Source organism: Astyanax mexicanus, chromosome 1 (assembly GCF_023375975.1).
Source record: "Astyanax mexicanus isolate ESR-SI-001 chromosome 1, AstMex3_surface, whole genome shotgun sequence".
NCBI classification, from domain to species: domain Eukaryota; kingdom Metazoa; phylum Chordata; class Actinopteri; order Characiformes; family Acestrorhamphidae; genus Astyanax; species Astyanax mexicanus.
The window spans coordinates 96,476,864-96,500,780 of NC_064408.1; the positions used below are offsets into that span (position 1 = coordinate 96,476,864).

At 37.8% G+C, this 23,917-nt stretch overlaps 2 protein-coding genes across 3 annotated transcripts in view; one reads left to right on the forward strand and one right to left on the reverse strand.

Moving 5' to 3' along the window:
• The first annotated feature begins 1,409 nt into the window (after positions 1-1,409).
• Positions 1,410-21,972, forward strand: pan3 (poly(A) specific ribonuclease subunit PAN3). 2 transcript variants are annotated; one of them, XM_015605738.3, is made up of 18 exons: positions 1,410-2,100; positions 4,267-4,388; positions 7,879-7,951; positions 8,040-8,110; positions 8,220-8,367; positions 8,703-8,932; positions 9,364-9,468; positions 10,035-10,092; positions 10,453-10,614; positions 11,431-11,547; positions 11,710-11,811; positions 12,983-13,148; positions 15,609-15,696; positions 16,072-16,211; positions 17,240-17,369; positions 18,589-18,653; positions 19,347-19,485; positions 19,810-21,972. In XM_015605738.3, the coding sequence occupies exons 1-18, from the start codon at positions 1,704-1,706 to the stop codon at positions 19,948-19,950; spliced, it is 2,454 nt and encodes an 817-aa protein (XP_015461224.3). In that variant the 5' UTR covers positions 1,410-1,703; the 3' UTR covers positions 19,951-21,972. The 2 variants fall into 2 exon arrangements, with proteins under 2 accessions (XP_015461224.3, XP_007249052.3); XM_007248990.4 differs by having other exon boundaries at positions 8,223-8,367.
• Positions 21,306-23,917, reverse strand: part of flt1 (fms related receptor tyrosine kinase 1) — a 34,827-nt gene continuing 32,215 nt past the window's right edge. Inside the window, exon 30 of the mRNA XM_007248991.4 lies at positions 21,306-23,694. Within this exon, the coding sequence (XP_007249053.3) occupies positions 23,511-23,694 (184 nt within the window). The 3' untranslated portion in view covers positions 21,306-23,510. The remainder of the gene's footprint in view (positions 23,695-23,917) is intronic.

The following is a 23,917-nucleotide window of genomic DNA, read 5'->3' on the forward strand; positions in this document are numbered from 1 at the left end:
CATGACTAACTAGAATCCCTAGTGTTTACTAATGCTAACCTGGGCCTTTAAGGAAAAGAAATGATCTAAAAATATATATATATTTTTAATTATTGTTTAAAAAAAAAGTTTTTTGGCTTACAGCTGGTTAGTAGCAATGGAAAAAAGTGTCAATTTACAAATCCTTTGTAGTAAGTGCTGGTACAGATTGTAAAAATAAAATAATCGAGCAACATTTTTTTATTATTATTAAGTAAACTGCTATCTCATTATTTTGACATACTAAATCATCATTTTAGATACTATTCCAATACTTTATGTAATTATTTTGAGATACTAAGTAATTATTTTGAGATACTATCTCAATATTTTAAGGTACTAAGTCATTATTTTGAGATACTAAGTCTTGTTTTTGGGGGGTAAAAAGTTTTTTTTTTCCCTCCAGTGAAGCCTACCAAACAAAACATACAGCATAGTCGGAGCCAGAGCCACACTCTTCAACACACTAAAATAGTAGTCCAGTTTCTGATATTAAATAAAAAAAAAAGAAAAGGCAGGAATGGGCTTCCATAGATAACTCTATGGTATGGAAGCCCATTTCCGCCACCTGAAAAAAAAAAAAAACTTCCTCAACTAAGTCATAATTATGAGATAGAAAAGTCATAATTATGGGATAGTAAGTCATAATTATGAGATAGTAAGTCATAATTATGAGATACTAAGTCATAATTATGAGATAGTAAGTCATAATTATGAGATAAAAAAGTCATAATTATGAGATAGATAGTCATATTTATGAGATAAAAAGTCATAATTATGAGATACTAAGTCATAATTATGAGATACAAAGTCATAATTATGAGATACAAAGTCATAATTATGAGATGACTTTTTATCTCATGAATATGACTTACTATCTCATAATTATGAATTAGTATCTCATAATTATGACTTACTATCTCATAATAATGACTTACTATCTCATAATTATGACTTACTATCTCATAATAATGACTTACTATCTCATAATAATGACTTAGTTGAGGACGTTTTTTTTTTCTTCAGGTGGCGGAAATGGGCTTCCATATAACTCTGTATCTATTAAAGAGAAATTCTTTTAAATATCTTTAGAGAAATTACGGATGAAGCGGTGAATACCCGTTTCTTACACCTTGAAAGACTCTTGTAAACTGGAGAAAACTGGTGGTGCATGAAGAGTCACATGGCAACAAACCTTTAGCTCAGCTTAGTCTCAGTTTCAGCAGCAGTGAAGTGCAGTAATAAAGTCAAAACAAAAATCCTATTTATAAAGCTTTATTTATATTTATTTATATAATTATATGTATAGTATATACAGTATATGAAGCCCCTAGTGTCTGCTAAAGCTAACTGCAGCGTTAGCCCCCATAATGCACAGCGAGGCTAGTTAGTTAGCGCTTAGCTGAAAACAACAACAGCAGCAGCAGCAGCGGCGCTGAATAACAACAGCGGCGGCGGCGGGGGACAGATTTCAGCACAGCGGCGCAGCTTGTGCCGCTTTTCCCGAAGCACAATGTCCGCCTGAGTTACTCTGGCTGGATGTTCGCCCTCATTTTGGCACAGGTTTTGACTGCAGAGCGCCGAGTGTGCTGTTGGACTAGTGTGTTTTAGGAGCCCCCCCCTCCCTAGGTCTCCCCCTCTCCCTCCCCGTCTATGGTAGAGCGTACTCCGGCGGCGGCGGTGCCATGAACAGCGGACTCCCACCCTCAGCCGCTCCGCTCGGGGGGGTGGGGATACCAGGCGTGAAGGTGAAGTTTTGCCGCTACTACGCGAAAGACAAGACTTGCTTTTATGGAGACGAGTGTCAGTTCGTGCATGAGGACCCGACTCTGGCCAGCATGCCTGTGCACGGCGGCGGCAGTGCTGCTGGTGGAGGAGGCGCCGCTGGAGGAGGTGGTGGTGGAGGCAGCCCTGTGCCTTTCTCCATGGCGGGAGGCGGCGGGACGGCAGCTGGGTATCCGCTTGGGGGCGGCGCGGTGGTAGCAGCGGCGGCCTGTGCGGGCACTGCTCCCACAAGTGTCCCCAAAAAGAGCGATGCCCTCGGGCCAGCTGGGGCAGCTCTGGACGGGCAACTTCTAACCAGTAAGTTGGCGCTCAGTGGTAGTGCTGGGGTCTGGGGAGGAAACTGAGAGGACAGCATGGGGCCTAGAAGCCTAGGAAGCCCTGCTTGTTTGTGTTGACTAAAGCACGGGGCCTTAGAGCGGGCTTGTTCATAAATCGAGGCCGAGGATTCAGCGAGGCCTCATTCCCTCCACCAAAACTAGTAGCTTAGCTAACTAGCTTAGCTAGCTAGCTAACTAATAGTCTCAACTCTTAAAACTACACAAGGAAACCGAGAGAAGCTTATATTCCTGTGCACTGTACAGTTAACTAGTCAGACGGAGTGTGGAAATTCTGGAAAAGTGTTTTAAAAGAGGTTCCAGCTCGTTCGTGAAGGTGTTTATATGGGCCGAAGCTGGAGCTGCACCACCTGTCATTGTTTGAGGGTGAAAAGCTGAAGCAGCCTCGCCGTGCTGGTGAAGCTAACCGCTGAAGTCAGGCAGTGTTTTTGTGATTTAACTAGAGGGTTTTGTGTGGCTGGGGAAGTTCTGGAGCTGTTACTTCTAACCCGCATTGTCAGCTCTTTCCTGCAGCAGTTGCAGGGTTTGTGTGTTTAGGAAAGCTCCTCCATGCTTTGTTTTTCAAAGTTGCTTTCTTTTATTTTAAAGCACTACTGTCTAAACAGAGAGTCCCCAGTAAGATATTTGCTCATACCTCCACCCTGAACAAGAGTGAAGAAGATAACCCTTCTTCTTTTTAGTTTTTATAATGTTTATGAATTACTACCAAAAAGCGCGGTGTGCGTCAGCTGACCAAACTGTTTACGTCTTTCCGAGCAGGCATGTGATTGGCTGATATTCAGTTGGACAGTTTCTACCTTTCTAGCTTTGCACATGCTCTCTGTTCATCTGTTTCATTATTTAGGAGCAATAACCTGAATAAACCCGTGATATTACATTGACATTAACATTCAGTGTAATGTTAACATTAAATATAACAAATGTCAGACTCCCCTATGTGGTTCACTTTAAGAGATGGAATATAGGTACTGGATAATATTTTTCAGACAAATTTGGAGAGAGGTGTAATTTTTCTCGTAATGTTTATTAACTAAACATTGCGTTCTGAATTGCATCAGTTTGTTTGTATTAGGCCGGTCATGATGATTACATTATCAGTCTATCGTACAGTAAATGAACATGTCCTCAATAATATTAGATTATCATATTATCATCTATCGTGTTTGCTTGTTCACATATGTAATGGTGAACAGTATTTTAAACAGTCAGGCAGTGACCATTTCAATAACTGTGACTCTATACACACAGTGTGAACTGCAGTAGCTGAAGAAAAAAGTTTATATTTCTCAAACTGTGTTTAATTCAAATTTTGTTGTCTTTAACCGAAAAACCTGTCCTCAGACTCTTAACTTCTCCAGTTGTAGGCCAAGGGAATAACAGCATGAATTATTCTGCAATGCTGTTTTAAAAAACCTACTATATAACAGTTGTCACGCCCCTTAATGCCACACAACCTTTTGGCAATGGCATGTAGGTATCAGTGTGTATTTGTGTGTAACAGATTTTAGTAGAAAATGATGATCTGATAGGTAAGGTGGACTATTCTATCCAATCCTGTATTACATCCCTTGTGAAACCAACACTGTAAAATGTGTTGTAAACTTTGTGTTTCTTCCTGTGAGGTCATAGTGCCATGTACAACCAGCTGTTTCTAAGAATGCCACCCCTGTTGTGCCATGAAATAAGTGCAAGTTAACTTGATAAAAACTAGTTTGCAAAAAAAAGTTTTAAAGTTGGTAAAAGCTCTCTGTGGTGCGCTGATATCTCATTTAATAAAGCTTTTTATTTTCAGGATTACAGATTTGTGTTCTAAAATTGTTTTGCTGTTGATGGGATGATTCGTGATTCCAGGGCTTGAATTCACTTTTTATTTATATACATTTTAACAGTTTAACTGGAAATTAATTTGTACAAATAAATGTTTTCGAAGGACTGATTTATTAAGTTAATGTAATAGCTTGTAACAGATTAAGGTGTACGTGGTATAATGCAGTAACCTTTAATATACTTTTAATATAAACCTTATTTATATGTCTTATTTTATCATGTCACAATTAACAAATAAGAGTGATTTGTCCCTGTTGGATACAATTCATAAATATGGATGTTTGTGTATGTCTTGTTTCAGTCCCTGGGATGGACAGTGGGGCACTGAGTGATGCAAATCTGACCAACTCCTATTTCAGCAGCAGCTTTATTGGGGTCAATGGGTTTGGGAGCCCAGCAGAGTCCAAATATTCAATGATGCAGGTGCGTATGTGAATTCACAGCCTACGTTCTTCTCACACTAGTTGTTGATTGATCATCAATGTCAACACATTCTGCTGTCCTCTTTATAAATATAAGGGAAAATCAGTTGACAGCCTTTGCCTTTGCATAATCAATACCTTGTAAAATGTATAAAGTAACAGACATTCATCACAAGATAGTATCTTAAATTGAGTAGTAAAGATACTACCTATACCCATATCATCCATAACACCTTTTCAGTGTGAGGATAAATACATATAGTAAGATTCATTGACCATTGATTAATAAAAGTTAAATTAAAGTATTAAATAAATTAAAGCATGACACTTGTTGGGATGAAAAAACCCAGATATCTTAAAAACTTTTGACTTTTTATTGCGCACTGCTAAAAAAAAGTATGGCTGATTTGTCACCATGACCACAAACGAGAACTGAATAATGTTGCATTGTTTTGTTTTTAACACTTACAAGAACATTTTGTAATTATTCCCATGTCTTATCAGAAAGTGCTGCTGCTCTCAGTCCCCTTTCAGATATATGGTTAGCAGTTGAAGAGACTGTAGCTGGTTGATTCTTGCACAGTGCTTATGAGAGCAGCACTGTTATGTAGTTTTCTGTAGTCCACAAAACGAGCTTAGAAAAAATGGCATATATTTGAGTTAGCCTCGCTCGGGTTAGCTGAACTGTTTAGTCCAGACATATTATGTTCCACCAATGAGATCCAGCTGGGATTAGGTCCTGCTTACTTAAGCCAGGCTTCAGTAATCGAGGCTCTTGCGCTGCATGAGATATTTAGGAGAGGTCGAGTGCAGATACAGTGAAAAATCAACAAAGAAATCACTTAATATTATTAAATATTAATATGTATTCTGTTATATTGAAGTATAACTTTTGAAGAATAGTTTTATAATGAACAAAATGAATTCTCACATTAAATAAAAATGTACAGTCCTCCTCATCTGCATAATTTCAGTGTCTAGAGTTAATTACAATACAGCAATATCTGGCTTAGTAGTTTGTACACTAAAGGTGTAGATATGCATGTGCTTTTTGAAATAATTCTGTATCAATAAATTAATGTGTAACTGAAAATAACAGGTAAAATTATAATGCATGGATTAATGTAAGTGTGATAGTGTAAAAAAATGTAAATGTACTCATTTAATACAAAAACAAATATGTAAAGCAAAGTGTAAATTATGTCATATGAAATTAGTTAATAAGAAAGTTATGTTCTGTGCTGTGACATTTCTCACAGGCAATAGCCAATATTACTATGGTAAAGTACTAAACATCAGTCCACAAACCTCTGATTTACCATTACACAGGCAAAAAATAAAAAAAATTATACTTTCTGTACATGTAGCTATTTTTTAAATTATGCTGTTGCCATTAATTTTAAACCTGTAAATTTTATCCTGTATGTATTTTTCTGATTCATGCATATATTAATATTTTTTTATGTTTTAATACATTTTCTGTGCAAATAATTCTTATTTAATTATCCTTGTTAAGTACACACACTTATATATTTGTATTTTTTAAAAATAAATTATTGTATCTCCTAATTATTATTTTAGTCTAAATAGTAAATAATATAAAAAACAACTGTGTTTATCCTGTCTGAAGCAGTATAAGTTGACAGACGCAATTACTGTGGTCCAACCACAGTGAACAAGCTAAGCCAGGTACAGAGCAGGTTAAACTCCAGACTGCTACAGAGCAGATTTGTCCAAATGCATATGTTACTGTAGTATCCAGGCAAGGCTGAGCAAATTTAGCCTACTTTCCGGAAACATATTTGAACAAAATGATTCAGGCTAGTCCCCAAAAGCCAGGCTTGAGTTGGCTTGCTATGCGGAATATTAGGAAATTCTGGATGTCTATGCTTTCTCAGCCAACTGAATATCTGGGTATAATATTTGTGGGTTGTTTTTTTTCCCCAGATGACAAACATTTATTTTTATAAGGGTTATTTCACATTAGCTAAGCAGAAAGCTTTGTGAAAGACCCCTGGGTTAAGTAATAAATCATAGTTTTACCAGAGAATTATTTTAAGAACTGATATCATTGATGTGCACTGGAAACAATTTTTTGTGCTAAAAATCTAAATAATAATAAATTGTTTTGGAACCCGATTTAGGTAGTGAATAAAACAGGCAAAGAAATGACCTTGTTTTCTTCAGTCAAAACAAATATCCTAAGCTCTTGCATGATAAATATGTGTAAAGACTTTCGTCACCATTTCTTGCAGCTGTCTCAAAAGGGGAAATACAAATCTCACTCTTAATGCTGTGTGCATTTTATGGGATTTTTGTTTGAGCAGTGTGGCAGCAACCACTGAATTCTTTGTAAACTAGTGAAAGGGTTTAGACATGTTTACTCAGTTACACTCTTGGTCAGCTATTTAGAAAGGGCATGCTGATGCAGAAGCAGAAGACTGTACTGAAACCCCGATCTCACACACACACACACACACACACACGCGGTCTCTATCCCTATCAGCAATATGTGCTGCTGATTCTATATTCCACTATGTTCTGTATATTCTCTACCTCAGAAAATGCTGTGATCATGTATGTTCTATATGTTATTTATTTACCTTATCCTCACCATGCCCATTTAGATTGTACCGTGTCTGTACTGCACTGCACTGTCCTGTCTGTTAAACTGTCTCATGTCTGCTGTATTTTCTGGTCTCTTTTGTTCTTTTGTTTTTTGTTGCGCCATGGTTCTGTAGTACTTGTACTCAGATGGAATGACAAAAAAAGCTTCCTGTCTCTCTCTTTGAGATCTGAGTGACACTTCTAACATGAGTGCAAAGACATGATTTAATGTGTGTATAAAGTTTATTTATCTCGGGCTCTGGTCCTGCCTGTCCATATCATATTGTATGCGATAATATCGCCAACATTTTTTAATATCGTGAACGATACTAAACCCTGATATATCGTGCCATATCACCCACTCCTATTAATCACATCAGGGTACTATTTTTTTTTTTTTGCTGTTTTTAGCAAAAGAAAAAATCACACTGTTCTCATTTCCCATTAAATATCCACTAGAGACAGATATAATCTGTCCAGTATCATTAAAGTTACTGCAGCACTGGATATATGGAGATTTATGAAGTGCATTATTAGTACTGTGCAGTAATGTATTCTTGAATAAAACAAATTCAGTGTTTTGTCATATCGTCAAGAGTATCATTATCGCAAAAATACCATAAAATATTGGGATATTATTTTAGGACCTTATTGCCCACCCCTACTGGATACCAGCTTACTTTCCTGATTGCTTTGTTTTAGCAGGGATTGTGATTGTGGTTAAACAAAAGAAAGAAAGACAAAAAAAATGTGCTGGATTGCTGCTATAGTCCCCTGTGAGAGCTTTACAATAACATATTGTATAGTTCTTATCATAGTACAAAATATGCAAGTGCACTTATCCATGTGAGACTTTGCTAATAGTGACCTATGTCTGTGTTCAGAGAATGACCAGCAGCAGCAGCTCCCCGAGCCTTCTTAATGACGGTGCCAAGAACTACAGCCACAGCACTCATGGTGAGCTGAAATCTGTTGTTTGCTGTTGTTAAAGCACTGTTTATTGGCTTAAAATCAGCCCTCACTGTTTCTCTTGTCTTTTCTCTAGATCCAGTAAATTCCCCCACTTCCTCCCTATTTAGTGACTTCGGTGGTTTGAGCTTATCACAAAGGAGAAAGGTGAGCATTTAGGGAGTTAGCAGACTGTAAGACCTTTTTAAGTTTTAAAGGAATACACCAGCATTTGCTTCACCAAGTTAATGCTTTATTTTGTTTGTGGGTTCCTAAGCAGGCTCCTAATCCAACAGCCACGGAGTTCATCCCTAAAGGAGCACCTCGCATGGGCAGTATGTCTCAGGCGGCTGTGGCCACGTTTCCCTCGCCCCTCTTTCCTCACCCTGGTTTGAGCAGCTCCACAGCAGCTGGCCTTGCTCCCGGTGAGTGATTCACCTCCTCCAAAACCCATTCTGCCCTGTGCTTTTATTCTGAAGAATTTTCTCCCTCTCCCCTCCCTCATTTACTTAGGTGTGTGTTTTGTTTTGTTTTGTTTTGTTTTATTTTATTTTATTGTTTTTGCTCAAAAGCTTCTTATTTCTAACCTAATGTTTAGTTTAAAAAAACAAAAGTGATGACTGAGATGAATGAATGAATTCAATTCTTTTTGGTGATAACTGAATGTTCAGTAAATGTTTAAGAATGGTTGATGGTCATTAAAGAAACAAGCATTTGTTGAAGGTCTGTTTTGTAGCTGTTTTCTATGATTTTTCTGCAGGTATGTCACTGTCTGCTGGATCATCTCCTCTTCACTCCCCCAAAATTACACCCCACACCTCCCCGGCTCCTCGACGCCGCAGCCATACCCCTAACCCAAATCCGGCCAATTACATGGTGCCCACCACTGTATCCGACCAAGCGGGTGGTGCCCACATCATCCAAAAGGAGACTGTGGGTGGGACCACCTACTTCTACACTGATAACACCCCTGCTCCAATGGCTGGAATGGTATTGTCTTCAAGACTCCATTTACACCTGGTCACTTTGTGCCTTGAGTATCTAAATAAGGCAAAGCCACACAAAAATGCATGTGTTAACACAATGTAGAAAATTTGATCGCTTAACCTACTTCAGGAGGGGGTCTGAAATCCTGTTAGCAGTATAAATTAATAACTTCAAAATGCATTCAACAACCAAATTCTCTCCCAGTACAACCAAAACACCAGCAATTGCTGTGATGAGTGAATTTGCATGTTCTGTTCCGTGCAGCCAGATATGCATTTGCTTTCAAGTGCAAATAAAGTAAAACCTCATCTGAGTAAAACCTCATCTCAATCACATTAAGTGACCAGAAGTAAATTGTGTTAAAATTTCTCTCTTTTCTGAATCATTTGACTCTTTCCATTGCGTTCATGATTTAACATGAATTATCCTTTCAGGTGTTTCCAACATACCACATATATCCACAAACAGCACCTCACGTTGCATACATGCAGCCCAAAGCCAATGCTCCATCCTTCTTTATGGCCGACGAGCTACGACAGGTATTCTCTCATACTCTTTTTAGGTCGGTTTCATTTTCTGAAAGTATGGTTTTCATGGTTCTTTCTCACTGGACAGCAAAATGCCATTAAGAACAAAAGCTTAGGTCTGTGCCACAGTGCACTGAAATTAAATAGGAGTAATGAGGTTATTTGAAGGCTGTCTGAAAAATAGGAAGTACAGATAATTGTGTGAAAATATGACCTGTGGAAGTAAAAAGTAATCTGAAAAATAATTACTCCAGTAAAGTATGAATGACTAACATTTGGGTCTTAGCTCCTCCCTTTTGAGGACACAAGGTGACGTAAGGACAGAGGATTAGACACCAGGCACATCTACTAAATAAGATGTCCTTTTCTCAATTTTTAGTTTATGAGCTGATGGACTGAGGAGATGGAATGTGGAAATGAGGATGCAGCAGTTAGAGATATAAGATCCCTCTTATCACCTAGTGCACACTTACTGTATAGGACGTTAAAGTGTTTAAAGTGGGGCTTGTTGAGATTAAGCTTGGGTATTTTATAACCCACCCTTTTATCTTTTTGATATACTTCTTTTTTTTCTTTAGGAGTTGATAAACAGGCATCTGATAACAATGGCCCAAATTGATCAGTCAGAGAACACGGGTAAGTCTTTGCAGACCGTACACTGCAATATTAGTGCTGTTATAATTGTCTCAATGGTTGCTATGGTGTGTGTGGTACTCTGATTGTGAGTAATGTCTGGATTGTGGTCAATCTGTCTGTATTCACCTTTTTGTCTAAAAGAAACCACATCCTGTGTCTACCATGTGGGATTCACTTACTGTTAGAACCTATTCAGAGTCCCTTTTTTTTAAGGAGCACTGTAGTGCTCTCTTTTACGACATGCTGCCTAATTACATCTTAACTGTGTTAGTTGAGATGTTTTAAAATAATTACCAAATGTACATTTTACATTTAAGAAACTGTTCATTATTATAAAACTAATTGTACAGTTATGTTTAGGCGTTCCATCTGAGGTGGACAGCTACCATAGCCTCTTTCCACTGGAGCCCCTCCCTCCTCCCAACCGCCTACAGAAAACCAGCAACTTCAGTTATATCACTTCATGTTATAAGGCGGTCAACAGTAAAGATGACTTGCCTTACTGTCTCAGGAGGATACATGGTAAGAAATACAGTACAAGTCCCAATCTACTCAACTGCAATGCCTATATTCACACATGCTGATTTTCATCATTAGGTGCACCTACCTTACATGTATATGCCTATTAGCTAGGGCTGGGCGATATATCGAGATTTAAAAAATATCGATATATTTTCATATGCGATGAAATACGAGACAATATCGTTTATATCGATATAGACTACGTCGCGTTACAGTGAGCCCCGTCAGTGTTCCTGCTGTGTCTCTGTATAGCCTTACCTGCATAGCCTTACTTTTTCTTAAGCACTTTAGATGCTCCTTTTCCAAAAGGACAGAGTAATTTTTTATATATCCCTTGTTTTTAAGCTACTTTAAGTGGAAAAAAAGATTTTATTTGAGGAATTGTGATATATATATATATATATATATATATATATATATATATATATATATATATATATATATATATATATATATATATATATATATATATAATGTATGTGTTTACAATTAGTATCATTTGAAATGACTTTCAGTTGTTGAGGCTACTCTAATATACAGGATACGGCACTGAATTATAAAAGTACCAATATAAAATTTGGAACATGTAGCTTTGTCTCAAAAGTATCTTTTTGATATTACCTTATGGAATGAAAAAAATATTGAGATATATATCGTATATCGCAATTCAGAAAAAAATATTGATGTATAGTTTTTGATCCGTATCGCCCAGTCCTACTATTAACCCCATAATAATTTGGCTCTAAACTCTGAAACAGCCCTGACTAAATAAACCAATCAGTAACACTTTAAAGGTTTAAATTGGTGTGCTTACAGGCTTCAGGCTGGTGAATACCAAGTGTATGATGCTGGTAGACATGTGGAAGAAGATCCAGCACTCGAATGCGGTCACTCTCCGAGAAGTGTTTACCACGAAAGCATTCGGAGACCACTGTAAGATTCTATATGTATATTTTTGAGATGTGTGACCATGTTCTTACTGTGGAACACAGGAATCAATTGGAGTTTTGGTTTTGCTGAGTGTCTGGTTCTCTTGCTGTCCCACTCTCTCACTCGTGTGCTCTCTCTTTGTCTTTTTCTCCCACTCTTTTTCAGCTTTGGTGTTCTCTTACGATTTCCATGCTGGCGCTGAGACCATGTACAGCAGGCACTTCAACGACCCAACAGCTGACTCTTACTTTACCAAGAGAAAGTGGGGTGAGTTGCTATTTCCTAGCCCCAGTAAAACAGCTTGTGCTGACCAACCGTATGTAGGTCAGTGCTGCTACTCAAAGCTTGTTTTTGAATGGTTCTTATTAAGGTGTTTATGGAATTACATGCATTTTTATTTTCTATTCTGAATAAATGTCAGGGGAGTGTTTTATTTGTTGAAAATATCAAAAAAGCAACCCCGTTCTCCAAACCTCTGATAAAGTTCCACTGTTTCTTATTCTCTGTTCCCTGTCTGTCAATTGTCATTTCATTAGCGAAACTATGACGAAAAATATTCATTGATAACCTGTTTTTCATGCCGAAAGCAAGACGAGAAATTGAAAGTGAGAACTATGACTGACTAGTCAAAGTCTGACAAAAAAAAATCACATAAAAATAAAGGAAATGTATTTTATTTTCGACCAATGATCGGAACATAGCCGGTCCACACAGCCTCCTTATAACCAGTAAGAACAGCACTATTCCCAAAGTCCTTCACTGTATTTCACATACTATTAATTTAAGGGCTAATGCACATGAGCCATGTTAAGCCATGTTATGTGCAAGTTAATGTTGTCTTCAGTGTTCATCATTTAAATTAGACTGTCCAGTCCTTTGCACTTGCAACACTCTCGCTGCCTTTCTGTTTGTGAGGACTCGTTCTGAAATCCAGAACACATCGAGAGCTGGGTTGCAGCTGTGCGTGTAAAGCGGGGAAAGAGGAAATGGTGGTTGAAACTGCTTCTGAACCAGGTGGAGTCCAGTACCTGCAACTGTTGGGCTGATGGGGGAGGGTAGCAACACTCTGGCCAATGGCACAAATTACAGTTACTTGACGTCACAAGCCTTCACTAGAGACTGCAGCACATCTGTAGCTGAGTGTACATTTAGGGGACTTGCCAGACAGATGTAGAAAGAGTGACATAATGGAGGCATATTACTTTTTTAAGGTGTTTTTTTAATAATAATAAATAAATAAAAAATCTTTTTTACATTTACATTTACATTTATGGTATTTAGCAGCATTTTTCTTTTGGTTTGTTTGGGATTAGCTAAGTTCTTCTTTCTGTTTTTGGTCTTTGTTGAAGTTTGATCTTCTCCCAAGTAGTCCATCTGTATGAGCTTATGCTTCTGTAATGATGAGCCTGTGTCTGTGTGTGTTTGTGGATTCTGCTAGGTCAACACGAGCCCCCTCCTCCGCGGCAGCACGCAGGCCTGTTGCCCGAGTCACTGATCTGGGCCTACATCGTCCAGCTGAGCTCAGCGCTACGAACCATCCATACAGCAGGTCTGGCCTGCAGGGTTATGGACCCCAGCAAGATCCTAATCACTGGAAAGACCCGGTACATACACACACACACACACACACTCACTTTAGACCAGTGACTACAGGTGTCCACACTAACACAGCATTAATTATACAGGGAAACATTTAACTACATAGATCCCAGTTTTTTACTGGCAGGAAACACCTTGCAACCAGACTCCTCCAGATTCATCATGAACTTAACCTCAGTTAATGTCCTGACAGAGCAGACTAATTAATAGATCCACATGGCTTCTGGATTAGGCAAAATTTAATGAAGGATATTTCATATTTGGATGCTGCTGGTCGTCAGCTCCCTCCAGAAGTATGATATATATATATATATACAAACACTGCTTAAATGAGCAGTAAAACATGTTTCTATTTAATCTCCTTCAATGCATAATAAAATTTCTGTAAATAGGCTTGTATTTGCATATTTAATGACCATGCAAATCACTTGATTTTGTGATATATTTTAGAGACCCTCCTGCTGGGTCTGTCTGATTTTAATAAATTAATGTTGCCTTTTTACATGTTAATCACATGGTTTGCACCATGATTTCTACTGTAAAATCATAATAAAATGCAGAATAAATGATTTGGCAGATATTTAATAATAAAAAAGGAAAAGGAGCAGGGTTGCCATATTTAAATGGTACTTAATTAGTATAAATGATTTCTGAGTCACTCGGCTGTACTGATGTATTGCTATAACAAAGTGCTCTGGTTTTTACCCATTAGCTTGGTGAACCAAGTTTGTGGTCTGTCTGAGGGCAATATAAACCCACACACACACACACACACACACACCCTCACACCTCGTTTCACACATGCACATAGATTACCAGAAGGGCCCACCTTTCAAAATGTGGTTGATGTTTGCAGCACACCCTGTTTGGATATGAAGTGAATGCAGAAGTCTTAGTCAGGTCTAGATTTCTGTTCCTGAAAACATATGTTCAGGATGATTACTACTCTTTCAGACATTTATATCTACTGTCTTGTAACACGCAAATGTGTTTTTTGATGCACACATGCACGCCACTCTCAGACATGGGGTGGTATAACCTCAGAGAGCCATTTTAAGCATTTGTGTGTTTGTGAAGAATGATAGAAACCAAACTTTAAAGAGACTTTAAAGATGTAGGGGGAGGAAAGTTCAACAGCACAGTCCAGTCTATTTTACAACTCCTGACCGTTAGTAAATGGTATAACATACGGTAATATAAAAAAAAGATATTCAAAAGATTGGGACCTGCTAATTCATTTTTAGCTTATTTAAGGTGAAGAACAGCACAGTGTAATTATCTTGTAGCTTATTGACTTGTGCAGATTAAAAACAGACCAGTGTATTTTTAACACAGTGTAGACATGCACAATAGTCACATCACAGGACATGCAGTTCCATGTATGCCAAATATTGCTTTATACAGAAGGAAATTTATATTGTTTTCACTTAATTACATATTTTCCAGAAGCAGGTTATTTCTGCCCAATATCTTTTATTTGACTACAATCTAGGGTTGCATTATTAATATGATGAAATCCCTGTATTCTTAAAGGAGATCTCCGGTGTGGACTTGAGGTGTAGTGAAACATGAGTATGAACTATGCCAGCGATTAGGAACAAAGTGTTACCCATGCAAAGAAATCGCAATTTTCACACCAATAGAAGGTAATAAGTTTAAAGTAGCTCCAAACTTCATTGTTAGAAAAGACTGTGGGTAAAAAGATTGTTTTACAGATTGCACAATTCATTCTGTGGAAATGCATGAATTCCAGTTGTTGCTGAAAATATGTACAATATTTGTGCATTTCCACTGAAATAATTTTGCAATCTGTTCCCCTATCCGACTTATCTGATTGTGCTTGTCAGTCAAATTATCGTGACTTAATTTCAAGATGGTCGTGTCTGGAGAATAACCTCAAGATACTGTATGTATAAACAGTGTTTTTAATAAACTACCTGTACACTTTTAAAGTTCAGTTCCTTGTATTAAATGTCAGAGCCTTCAGAATTCTACCAAGAAGGTGTGGAGCTACTTTAAAGCTTGTTAATGTTCTAAAAATAGCTATTTCTTTGCATGGGCAATGATTTGCCTCTATTGCTAAAATTTTAAGCCTGCTGGGAGGTGGGCTATTCAACAAAAGTTCATACTCGTACTTACTTCACACGTTTCACTAAACACGAAGTCCATTTCACACAGATTTCTCATGTAGAATTTCAATATTGTGCACCTCTAATATTCCAGATGTGTACTGTGATGTTGCTTGGTATTTGGTATGCTGTTGCTTGTTGTTTGTGTTTGGTCAGAACTGCGATGGTCAAAAGAAATTTGGTCAACACAGTAAAACAAACTTAGTTACAGTGGTTATTTACATACTGCAGCCTTCTGCAGGATTAGTTTTGCATTAACAATTAAAAATGTTTTATCTCTCTGCATGTCTAAAATTTAATTTTGATCTTTTTTCTTTTTCTTTTTTTCTTTTCTAGGTTACGGGTGAACTGTGTAGGAGTGTTTGATGTCTTAACGTTTGACAACAGTCAGACCAACCACCTGGCACTTATGCCCCAGTACCAGGTAAACATGTGTTATGATATTGTAATGTTTAATATCAAATGATCTGATTTATGTCTCAAGGTGTAGAAGAGGAATCTCATCATTGTTGTGTTTTACTTATTTCCCTATTTACTTGCTTAAAAACTCTGATAGTTTTCCCACCCTATCGAATCTTTAGTAATTAGCTGGCTGTTTAAATAATAATTAATTGTATTAAGTTGTTATTCTGCTCTATGCTGGACACACCATCCCTCACTGCGCTATTAGAAATTTTTAAAAATGAATAAAATAATGAAGTTTACTAGATTTATAATATGATTAAATAATTATTAACTGTCACAGTTCTGGATATATGAATCTATAATTTGTGCATATTCCCTGTTCTCTCTTTATCAGCAAGCGGATCTGATCTCCCTGGGGAAGGTGGTGTTGGCCCTGGCCTGCAACTCTCTGGCTGGCATTCAGAGAGAGAACCTACAGAAAGCCATGGAGCTGGTGTCCATCAACTACTCATCTGACCTCAAAAATCTCATCCTGTATGAACACACACACACACACACACACAAACACAAATAATTTATTTAAATAAAATGTCAGTGCGGAAAAACAGCTCAAACATTCTCTGAATCTTGATAGCATTTTGTCGTGAGTTTTTACATGATTCACATACAGAGATGTGACTGCCCGGCACCTGATTCTTTATTTGCAAGGCAGCGTTTAAAGTCATTCCTTAATTTTACAATTAAGTCATTACTGATTTCCTGAGAGTCCAGAAAGGCCTGCAACACATTCTAAAAGAAGTTGGGACAGTAAGACATTTACCACTCTGTAATGTTGCTTTACATTTGGCACGGAGGGAAGTGATAAAAGTGTATCAAGGTTTATCTTGCCCCATTCTTTGTGCATGTCCTAAGGTCTGCACCAATACAGCATCTTTTGCTGCCTTGTCTTTGTATTGTGAGCAGCATATAAGAAAGAAATGCTGTTTTTAAAGGTAGCATGTTTTGCTGTTAGAGCGGATTGTATATTTCTGCTGGAATGCTGCATCACAGAAATGTACTGACCTGCTGCTATAACATGACAGATACTGGCTTTGCACCTTGCTGCTGATAATGGGGAACAGTGTTCATTTCTGGCTAAAAGATCTGTAATACAGGAATGCACTGTGTGATTGTGCATCCCAGATGTCTGAGCTGTTGCCACTTCTGGATACGGTTAACATAACCTTTTACTGTTAACACAAAATTCACAAAGGTTTGCCAAAGTAATCCTTTGTCCCTGTGATTCTATCAGCTATTAGTAAGCGACCGTTCTTGATGCAGTGCCGTCTGAGGGATTGGTGATCACTGGTGTCAGGCTTAGACTTGTGCCTTGACAGTTACAAATGTGTGTAATAGAATAGAATAGGGTTAAACACATCTGGAAAACGATCTCTGCCTCTCCAGGATGTTTTTAATGCTGACACCAGTGTATACTCTCATAGATGCGTGCAAGTGAACACATTTAAACTTATTTAATATAATTCTATAAGCCTACATGAACAGTATGTGTTTGTGCCTTGCAGATATCTGCTTTCGGATCAGAGTCGACTGCGTAGCGTCAATGACATCATGCCCATGATCGGAGCCCGCTTTTACACACAGCTGGACGCATCCCAGATGAGGAATGATGTTATTGAGGAAGACCTGGCCAAGGTATGCATGCAACTAATCTACACAGAAACACAGCATGAGAACAGTGTGTGCGAGATGTGGAATGTGAAGACAGTATGTAGGGCAGAGGAGGTGTGATATCCACATATATTTTCGAAGCTGTGGCCTTGCTTCTGCTTTCCGTTTTAGCGCTGACTTCTGAATGTGTGAAACTGCCCTTCCCTCACCCAGTACACACATGTAAACACATTTTTCAACTTAGCAGATTTTAAGAATGGATATTATATCTGTTCAGTGAAAAATTATTGTTTTTGGGACAGAATGTCTGGCCTTGTCGCTCCCTGTTAATGTCATTTAGTGGCTGGATCTTGTTTTATGCAGAGAACACTGGTACCTCAGTAACGTTGATGATTTTAGATGATAATGTATTATCATTCTGACTAGACAAAAGGCACTGTAGTGAAGGTGGCTGACATTTGTTGTCATTGTTGTGGGAAACCCTGCTAAGAGTTAAATTACTATTTAAGAAATATTTGGAATTCCTGAAAATAATCTCTAGTACAAGTGCAACTGTCTTCTAGAAAATGTTTTGTAATTTTTACATGAATAAAAGTGCATTAAACTATATAAAAACACAGGATGTGCCAGAATCCATATTGTGATATTATTGAAAACAAGAATATTTACAGGTAATAACTTTTAAGTGTTTGTAGTTAACATGCATGCAAATACATGCTACACTTTAGTTTTATCGTAGATTATATGAATTCATTTTGTCATTTTTACTTTATAAAAAATCAGGTTCTTGGTAAATTACTGTTATCATTATTGCAAAAATTCCCTGAAATATACTGATTATTATTTTAGGGCCATATCACCCACTCCTAAAATACAGTATTTACAGCATATGTTACTGACTGATCATTACAGAAAGCTTTTAAGTCTATGTATAAATTTAATAAATCACTGGCATTCATTTTTTCCTCATTTAAAATTCATATTTTCTTAGCAAAAAGTGGTGATTGTGATTTAGATAAATCAATCTTTGAGCATGTGATTAATTAGATTTTTTTAAATCGCTTATATAGATAACTATTATTTCTGAATTTAAGTATGAATAAACGTGGGGATGTTCTAACTTTTCCTACACAAGAAAATTTTATCTATTAATTACATTTTACATGTTTCATATTATTGTCTTCATCTTCTTGTGTTGATTTAAACATGTTGAGTTGTAAATTTTCTCTTTCTCACTCTGCAGGAAGTGCAGAATGGGCGCTTGTTCCGCCTGTTGGCCAAATTGGGAACTATCAATGAGCGGCCAGAGTAAGTCCTCTATTTCCTAGTGAGATCTAATTGTCCTCTTTTCTATAAAGTGTTTGAACATTTATGGCTCATGCCTTGGATACAAGGATAGATTTTATTATTTGTTACAAGCATTCCAATTGCCAAAATGTAAATCTCTGATGGAGATTGAAACAAAGAGCTCTACAATATGATTAATGTAGTGTCGAGTTTGTGAACTTCACTCTCTTAACACCTTTTTTTTAAACTACAGAGGTTTGTTCATATTTAGCTGTATTTAGTAACTGCATAAAAAAAATGTTCAGCAATGCTTATTCTTTCTTGTACAGCATGTTCAAATAACCTTGAAGCCAGTGCTTCTTTTCAAACTGGAATTTGTTTTGTATTTGCATGTAAAAGTTTTGGTGTGTAGTTTCTATTAAGCTTTTATGTTAAGTGAGAGGAATGATGTGGGAAGAAAAACACCATCTACCCACCCAGAGACAATGAGATGGATTGTGCTTTCTCAGTCTCAGATTCAGCTGAGATTTAAACCAGCGACCCACTGGACCACTCTGAGCTTTTTTAAAAGAGCAATTTTCAAGGGATTAACCATTTACTCATTCATCCTCTTCATGTGCTGTGCTAAACTGGTGGTCCTGTAAAGAGGAGAGACACACACACATACACCCATTTAATATTTTGCTAATATTTAATATTTTTTAACTGTTGCAGATTCCAGAAAGACCCCACATGGTCAGAAACAGGAGATCGTTACCTGCTGAAGCTCTTCAGAGATCATCTCTTCCATCAAGTGACCGAGGCTGGCACGCCCTGGATCGACTTGAGCCACATTGTGTCTTGTCTGAATAAGGTAATTTTATGTCTTTGTTATACAACAAAGCCAAATGTGGCGATTACTAGTTGAGATCAGTTTAAGCTGCCTAGCAGAATATAATTGATTTATAATCTGTTATAATACTAAAAGAATTTTTGTTTGGCCAAAAGAAATTTGTTTTGTATTTGTATGTAAAAGTCATGGTGTGTTATTTCTATTAAGCTATGATGAAAGTGAAATATAAACGATAAGTCTACATATAATTCATTACATTAAATATCAGTTTTACAGGAGGCCTTGGTATTTTTAGCCCCTATTTTCTTTATAAAAATGTTATGTACTCTCTCTGATTAACTGCAGCTGGATGCGGGAGTTCCGGAGAAGATCAGCCTGGTGTCTCGGGATGAGAAGAGCGTGCTGGTAGTGACCTACTCAGACCTGAAACGCTGCTTCGACAGCACCTTCCAGGAACTTCTGGCTGCTGCCAATGCCCCCCTGTAGCGCCCCCCACAGGCAAGGGATGGGACTGCCTGAAACCGGAGCACATTGCACTACAGTGAAGGACAATGGGCGCATAATGATGATCTCATGGCCAGGGCGGAGCCAGCTGGTTGCTCACCTCCAGTCAGATACACTGTCCTGTCCAGAACGGAAGTTTTTTCTAAAGCATATTTTTTTAGTTTTCATAACCCCACAGCTACCAAATTATGGACAAGTTGACAGCTGTGATGAATTTTTTTAGCCTTGGGGAACAAGGATGTTGATGACAAAAAAGTAAAAAAAAAAAAAAAAAAAAAAAAAAACATTTTTCCTGCTTTTATTTTTATTTTCTTGGTTTTTATTTTTTCTGTGGAGGATGCACTAAATTTTTTATGATTTTTTTGTTCTTTTTAAAAAAAGAAAAAAATTAAAAAGTGATCGTGGGGTACACACTGGGCGTACCAAGACCTCACACAACAAACGGACACTGACTTGACTACCAGAATAAGAAGGGGGTGGTTTTCTACGCCTCTTGTCGTTGGGACTACTTAGGCACTGCGAGTTGGGAAAGACCACTTTTGCCACGTTTGCAGAACCCAGACTTTTGGCCTCCAGCCTCACTTAAGATGAGATAGACCACTGGGTTTGTGTTTGTGGGGTTGGCTGTTGAGACAGGCCACTGATTGAATGTGTGGCAATACGGTGTGTTATGTCCCTTGGCCCTCCACCCCTGCAGACAAGACTTGTTTCAAAGTCAGAAGTGGTATAGGGGAAAAGCAGGAATGCTGGGTGGAAGGGTTCTTTGTCCATTTAACTGGAGGAACTGACAAAGGGGTGCTCTCTCCTGTTGCTGTGTAAGACTTTATTATTAATGCAATTATGCAACCTCCATTTGTTTGTTGGACACTTTTTGCAAGGTGACAAAATCGCAGTTTGCGCAAATGAAATTTAGTTTTTTTGTTGTTGTCTTTCAATCAGGCTTTCTGGGTCTGGAAAGGAACCAAAGAACTGGACCACAATAGGAAGGGAACCAGTTCTGCCTCTTTTGTGGAATGTCCTCTCCCTTTAGCCCCTTTTGTGGCACGGCCTCAGTTAACGCCCATATCTTGCTTTCATTTCTCCCTCTTTTTGCCTCCATTTCATGTCCATTTCCAACCCCCCACCATTCTTCCTCTTCCCTATAATCCATCACAGTCTCTAGACTGGTGTTTGTATTGGACTCTGTGAATTTTTAGAGCTCATATGTGATGTATTAATCTCTGATGGGATGCTAGAAGCTCACATTCACTTAATTGATGTAGAATTCTGTGGACCAATCTCAGCAGGAGTTTCGGGAGGGAAGGGACAGAAGGGATAATGGAAGGGTCGAGTCTTGATTTTAGTTTTTTTTTTTTTTTTTTTAACCTACAGATTTTTGTGATGTCAATGTGCTGGAATAACCCTGGGCAGCCACAGCTCGACCTCTGAAACTTTTTTTTTTTTTTTTGTGCACTCGGAGCAGTTTGGAATTCTCTCAGGACGATTCCCGAATAAGCCAATGATTGAATGTGTTTGACCTGTCATTGGTGACCCTTTCCAATCAGTGAGTGGAAGCTGCAGTGGAAGTGGGTGGGACTTGAGCAGCAGGTTTGGCTGATCCACACTGGACAGAGAGGTGGTCAGGGTGGAGCACGTTATACAGAGCTGAAGTGAAGATGCTGTGTCACAATTGTGTATCCTTGTTTCTTTTTATGTTTTTTTTTGCCTTCCTATTTTTAGCAGAAAGAGTCAGTAAACAACTTGGTAAATCCAGTGCCAAGCCTTTCCTTTCCCAGAAAACACACACACACACACACACCCAGCCAACACATAGCTGATACTCATATCATGATGACCCCTCTACCCCAGGAATTGCACTCCAGTAAACAATTGTGCTGACCCTCAGACAAACACACACAGTCACTCACAATCTTAGTACTTTTTATGCCCTTCTTGTGTTCATTGTCTCACATTTTGCAATATTTGTGTGTACAACAGTATTTTAATAAAGAATACGAAACTTTATACTGTCTTTTAATGTATTTGTGCAGTTTAGTGTTCATATATTTCATCTTGTTACAAAGACAATTTTATTGTATTGGTACAGAAATACTGAATACAGAATCTTAATAATCTGTTACCCAGCCACAGACCATAATGCATAATATAGCAAGAATAGTTTTATACTACATCCATACACTAGTTTTTATTTTTAATTCTGTTTCTCCTAGATACTTCATTACATCCGATAAATGTCTCAAGTGCCATAAGATAAATGTCTATAGTGTTTTTTATTTTAAAACAAAGCTATGTTTACATCTTTAACTGAGCCAAACCCATCAAATCAGCATAGCTTTAGATGTAGTATTGCAGGTAGTATGTGTAAATAAATAGTCTGTTACAGACTTCCAGCATATACTTTTGCAACACAGATTTGGGACCGCTGTGATGCTCTACAGTTTAATGTCATACACCCAACCTACAAAAGCCTGAGGTTGTAGTTGAAAAAATGTGAGAAAAAAAATGTATAGTTATAGCTGCTCAGTGAATAAACGTGATTACAAAGTGACAAAAGCCTGTTGCCTCAGCATAGTTTCAAAATATTTTTTAAAAAAGATTTTGGGTGAAATATTGTAATGACAAGGCCCTGTGTAATGTTAGAAGTTTAATGATTAAGCATATAAACTAAATTTGCTTTGCTGACCTTGTAGAAAAAGACTAAATTAACTAAATGGTGTCTTGTATATTAATGAAAGCTTCTTTACATTTTCTTTGTAAGACTTTGCTTTTGGGGTCCCCCTAGTACTGCGTTAATTCATCAGAAAAACATTTACATTTACATTTGGGATCAAGTTTACATAATTGAGGGTGGCCAAAAGGAAGAGCATCTTTTCTGTAAGTTCCTAATGATTCCTGATAATGTGAGAGGTGGACAGGTGCACTAGCCACCAAACCTGGATCTGCCGTGTGGATCCTTTCAGCACCACAATCTATGGACAGCTACATCCATCCCCTGGGGTCACCAACCAATCCTGAGATTCAGAAGCTCAACTCCAACTGCTACATGCTATATACAACTACATACTATACACCGGCAGTGCAAGTCCACATTATTAAATACATTGCTTTAATTGGAACACTATCCGTTATATAATTTGTCTGGTCTCCCGAGTTGCTCACTCATGAAGAGGAAAGTAGGAAAAGACAACATTCTAAAATAAATAATCAAACAGAGGTTTTAACTTTTAAAATATTTAAATGATAGTATTCTGGAAGCTTCAAGGGATTTGTGGCAAAAACAGCTCCTTATCTGAGTTGTAAAGCTACAGCCAACATAGTTGGAGAGCATTATACAATGTTTTTGTTGCATGAAAACAAGCAGCATTTAACCATTGGCTTTAACTAAATGACCTCTGGCTTTCACAACAGTCGTGCTTTGGACGTGTTCGTCTCCAGTTCCAGCAACTAAAGCCACCAGTGAACCCTGTCTGAACTCAGTGCTGTCAGAGCACTGGATATAAACTATTTGAGTGTATCTCACCCTGGCTGTAGGACTGAGTGTGCTACAGAGAGGGGTAGAGGAGCGCTGCGTCATAGTCAGGAGGAGGAGAGCCACAACCATCAGAATCTGAGTCAGAGGGAACAGCATTAGCTTCATTCTCTGCTCGGCCACACGGACTGGTGCTCAAACAGGTAATCGCTGGAGCGGGCAGTATCTTGTCCTGGCAATGACCCTTGGAGAAGAATCTGCAACAAAGCAATTTTAGCATTAATGCCATAATAGAGCCAGGACACAAGTTGTGAAAATGACAAAGTAAGTTATGAGTCAAAAGATAGCAAACGGACAACATTGATGATTTTGATGTAATTTTTGTAAGGAATTTTTAAAAGCAGCAGTATGCAAGAATAGGTATTTTTAGTTCTTGGGCTCCCCTACTGGTGAAGAATGTAAATGTATATAATGTAAAAA

Excerpts from the sequence above, each read along its gene's own strand:
- pan3 (XM_015605738.3), top strand. The coding sequence starts at position 1,704 with ATGAACAGCGGACTCCCACCCTCAGCCGCTCCGCTCGGGGGGGTGGGG. Across the intron at positions 11,812-12,982 it reads CTTTACCAAGAGAAAGTGGG|GTCAACACGAGCCCCCTCCT; the intron begins GTGAGTTGCTAT and ends GGATTCTGCTAG. Across the intron at positions 17,370-18,588 it reads TTGAGGAAGACCTGGCCAAG|GAAGTGCAGAATGGGCGCTT; the intron begins GTATGCATGCAA and ends CTCACTCTGCAG.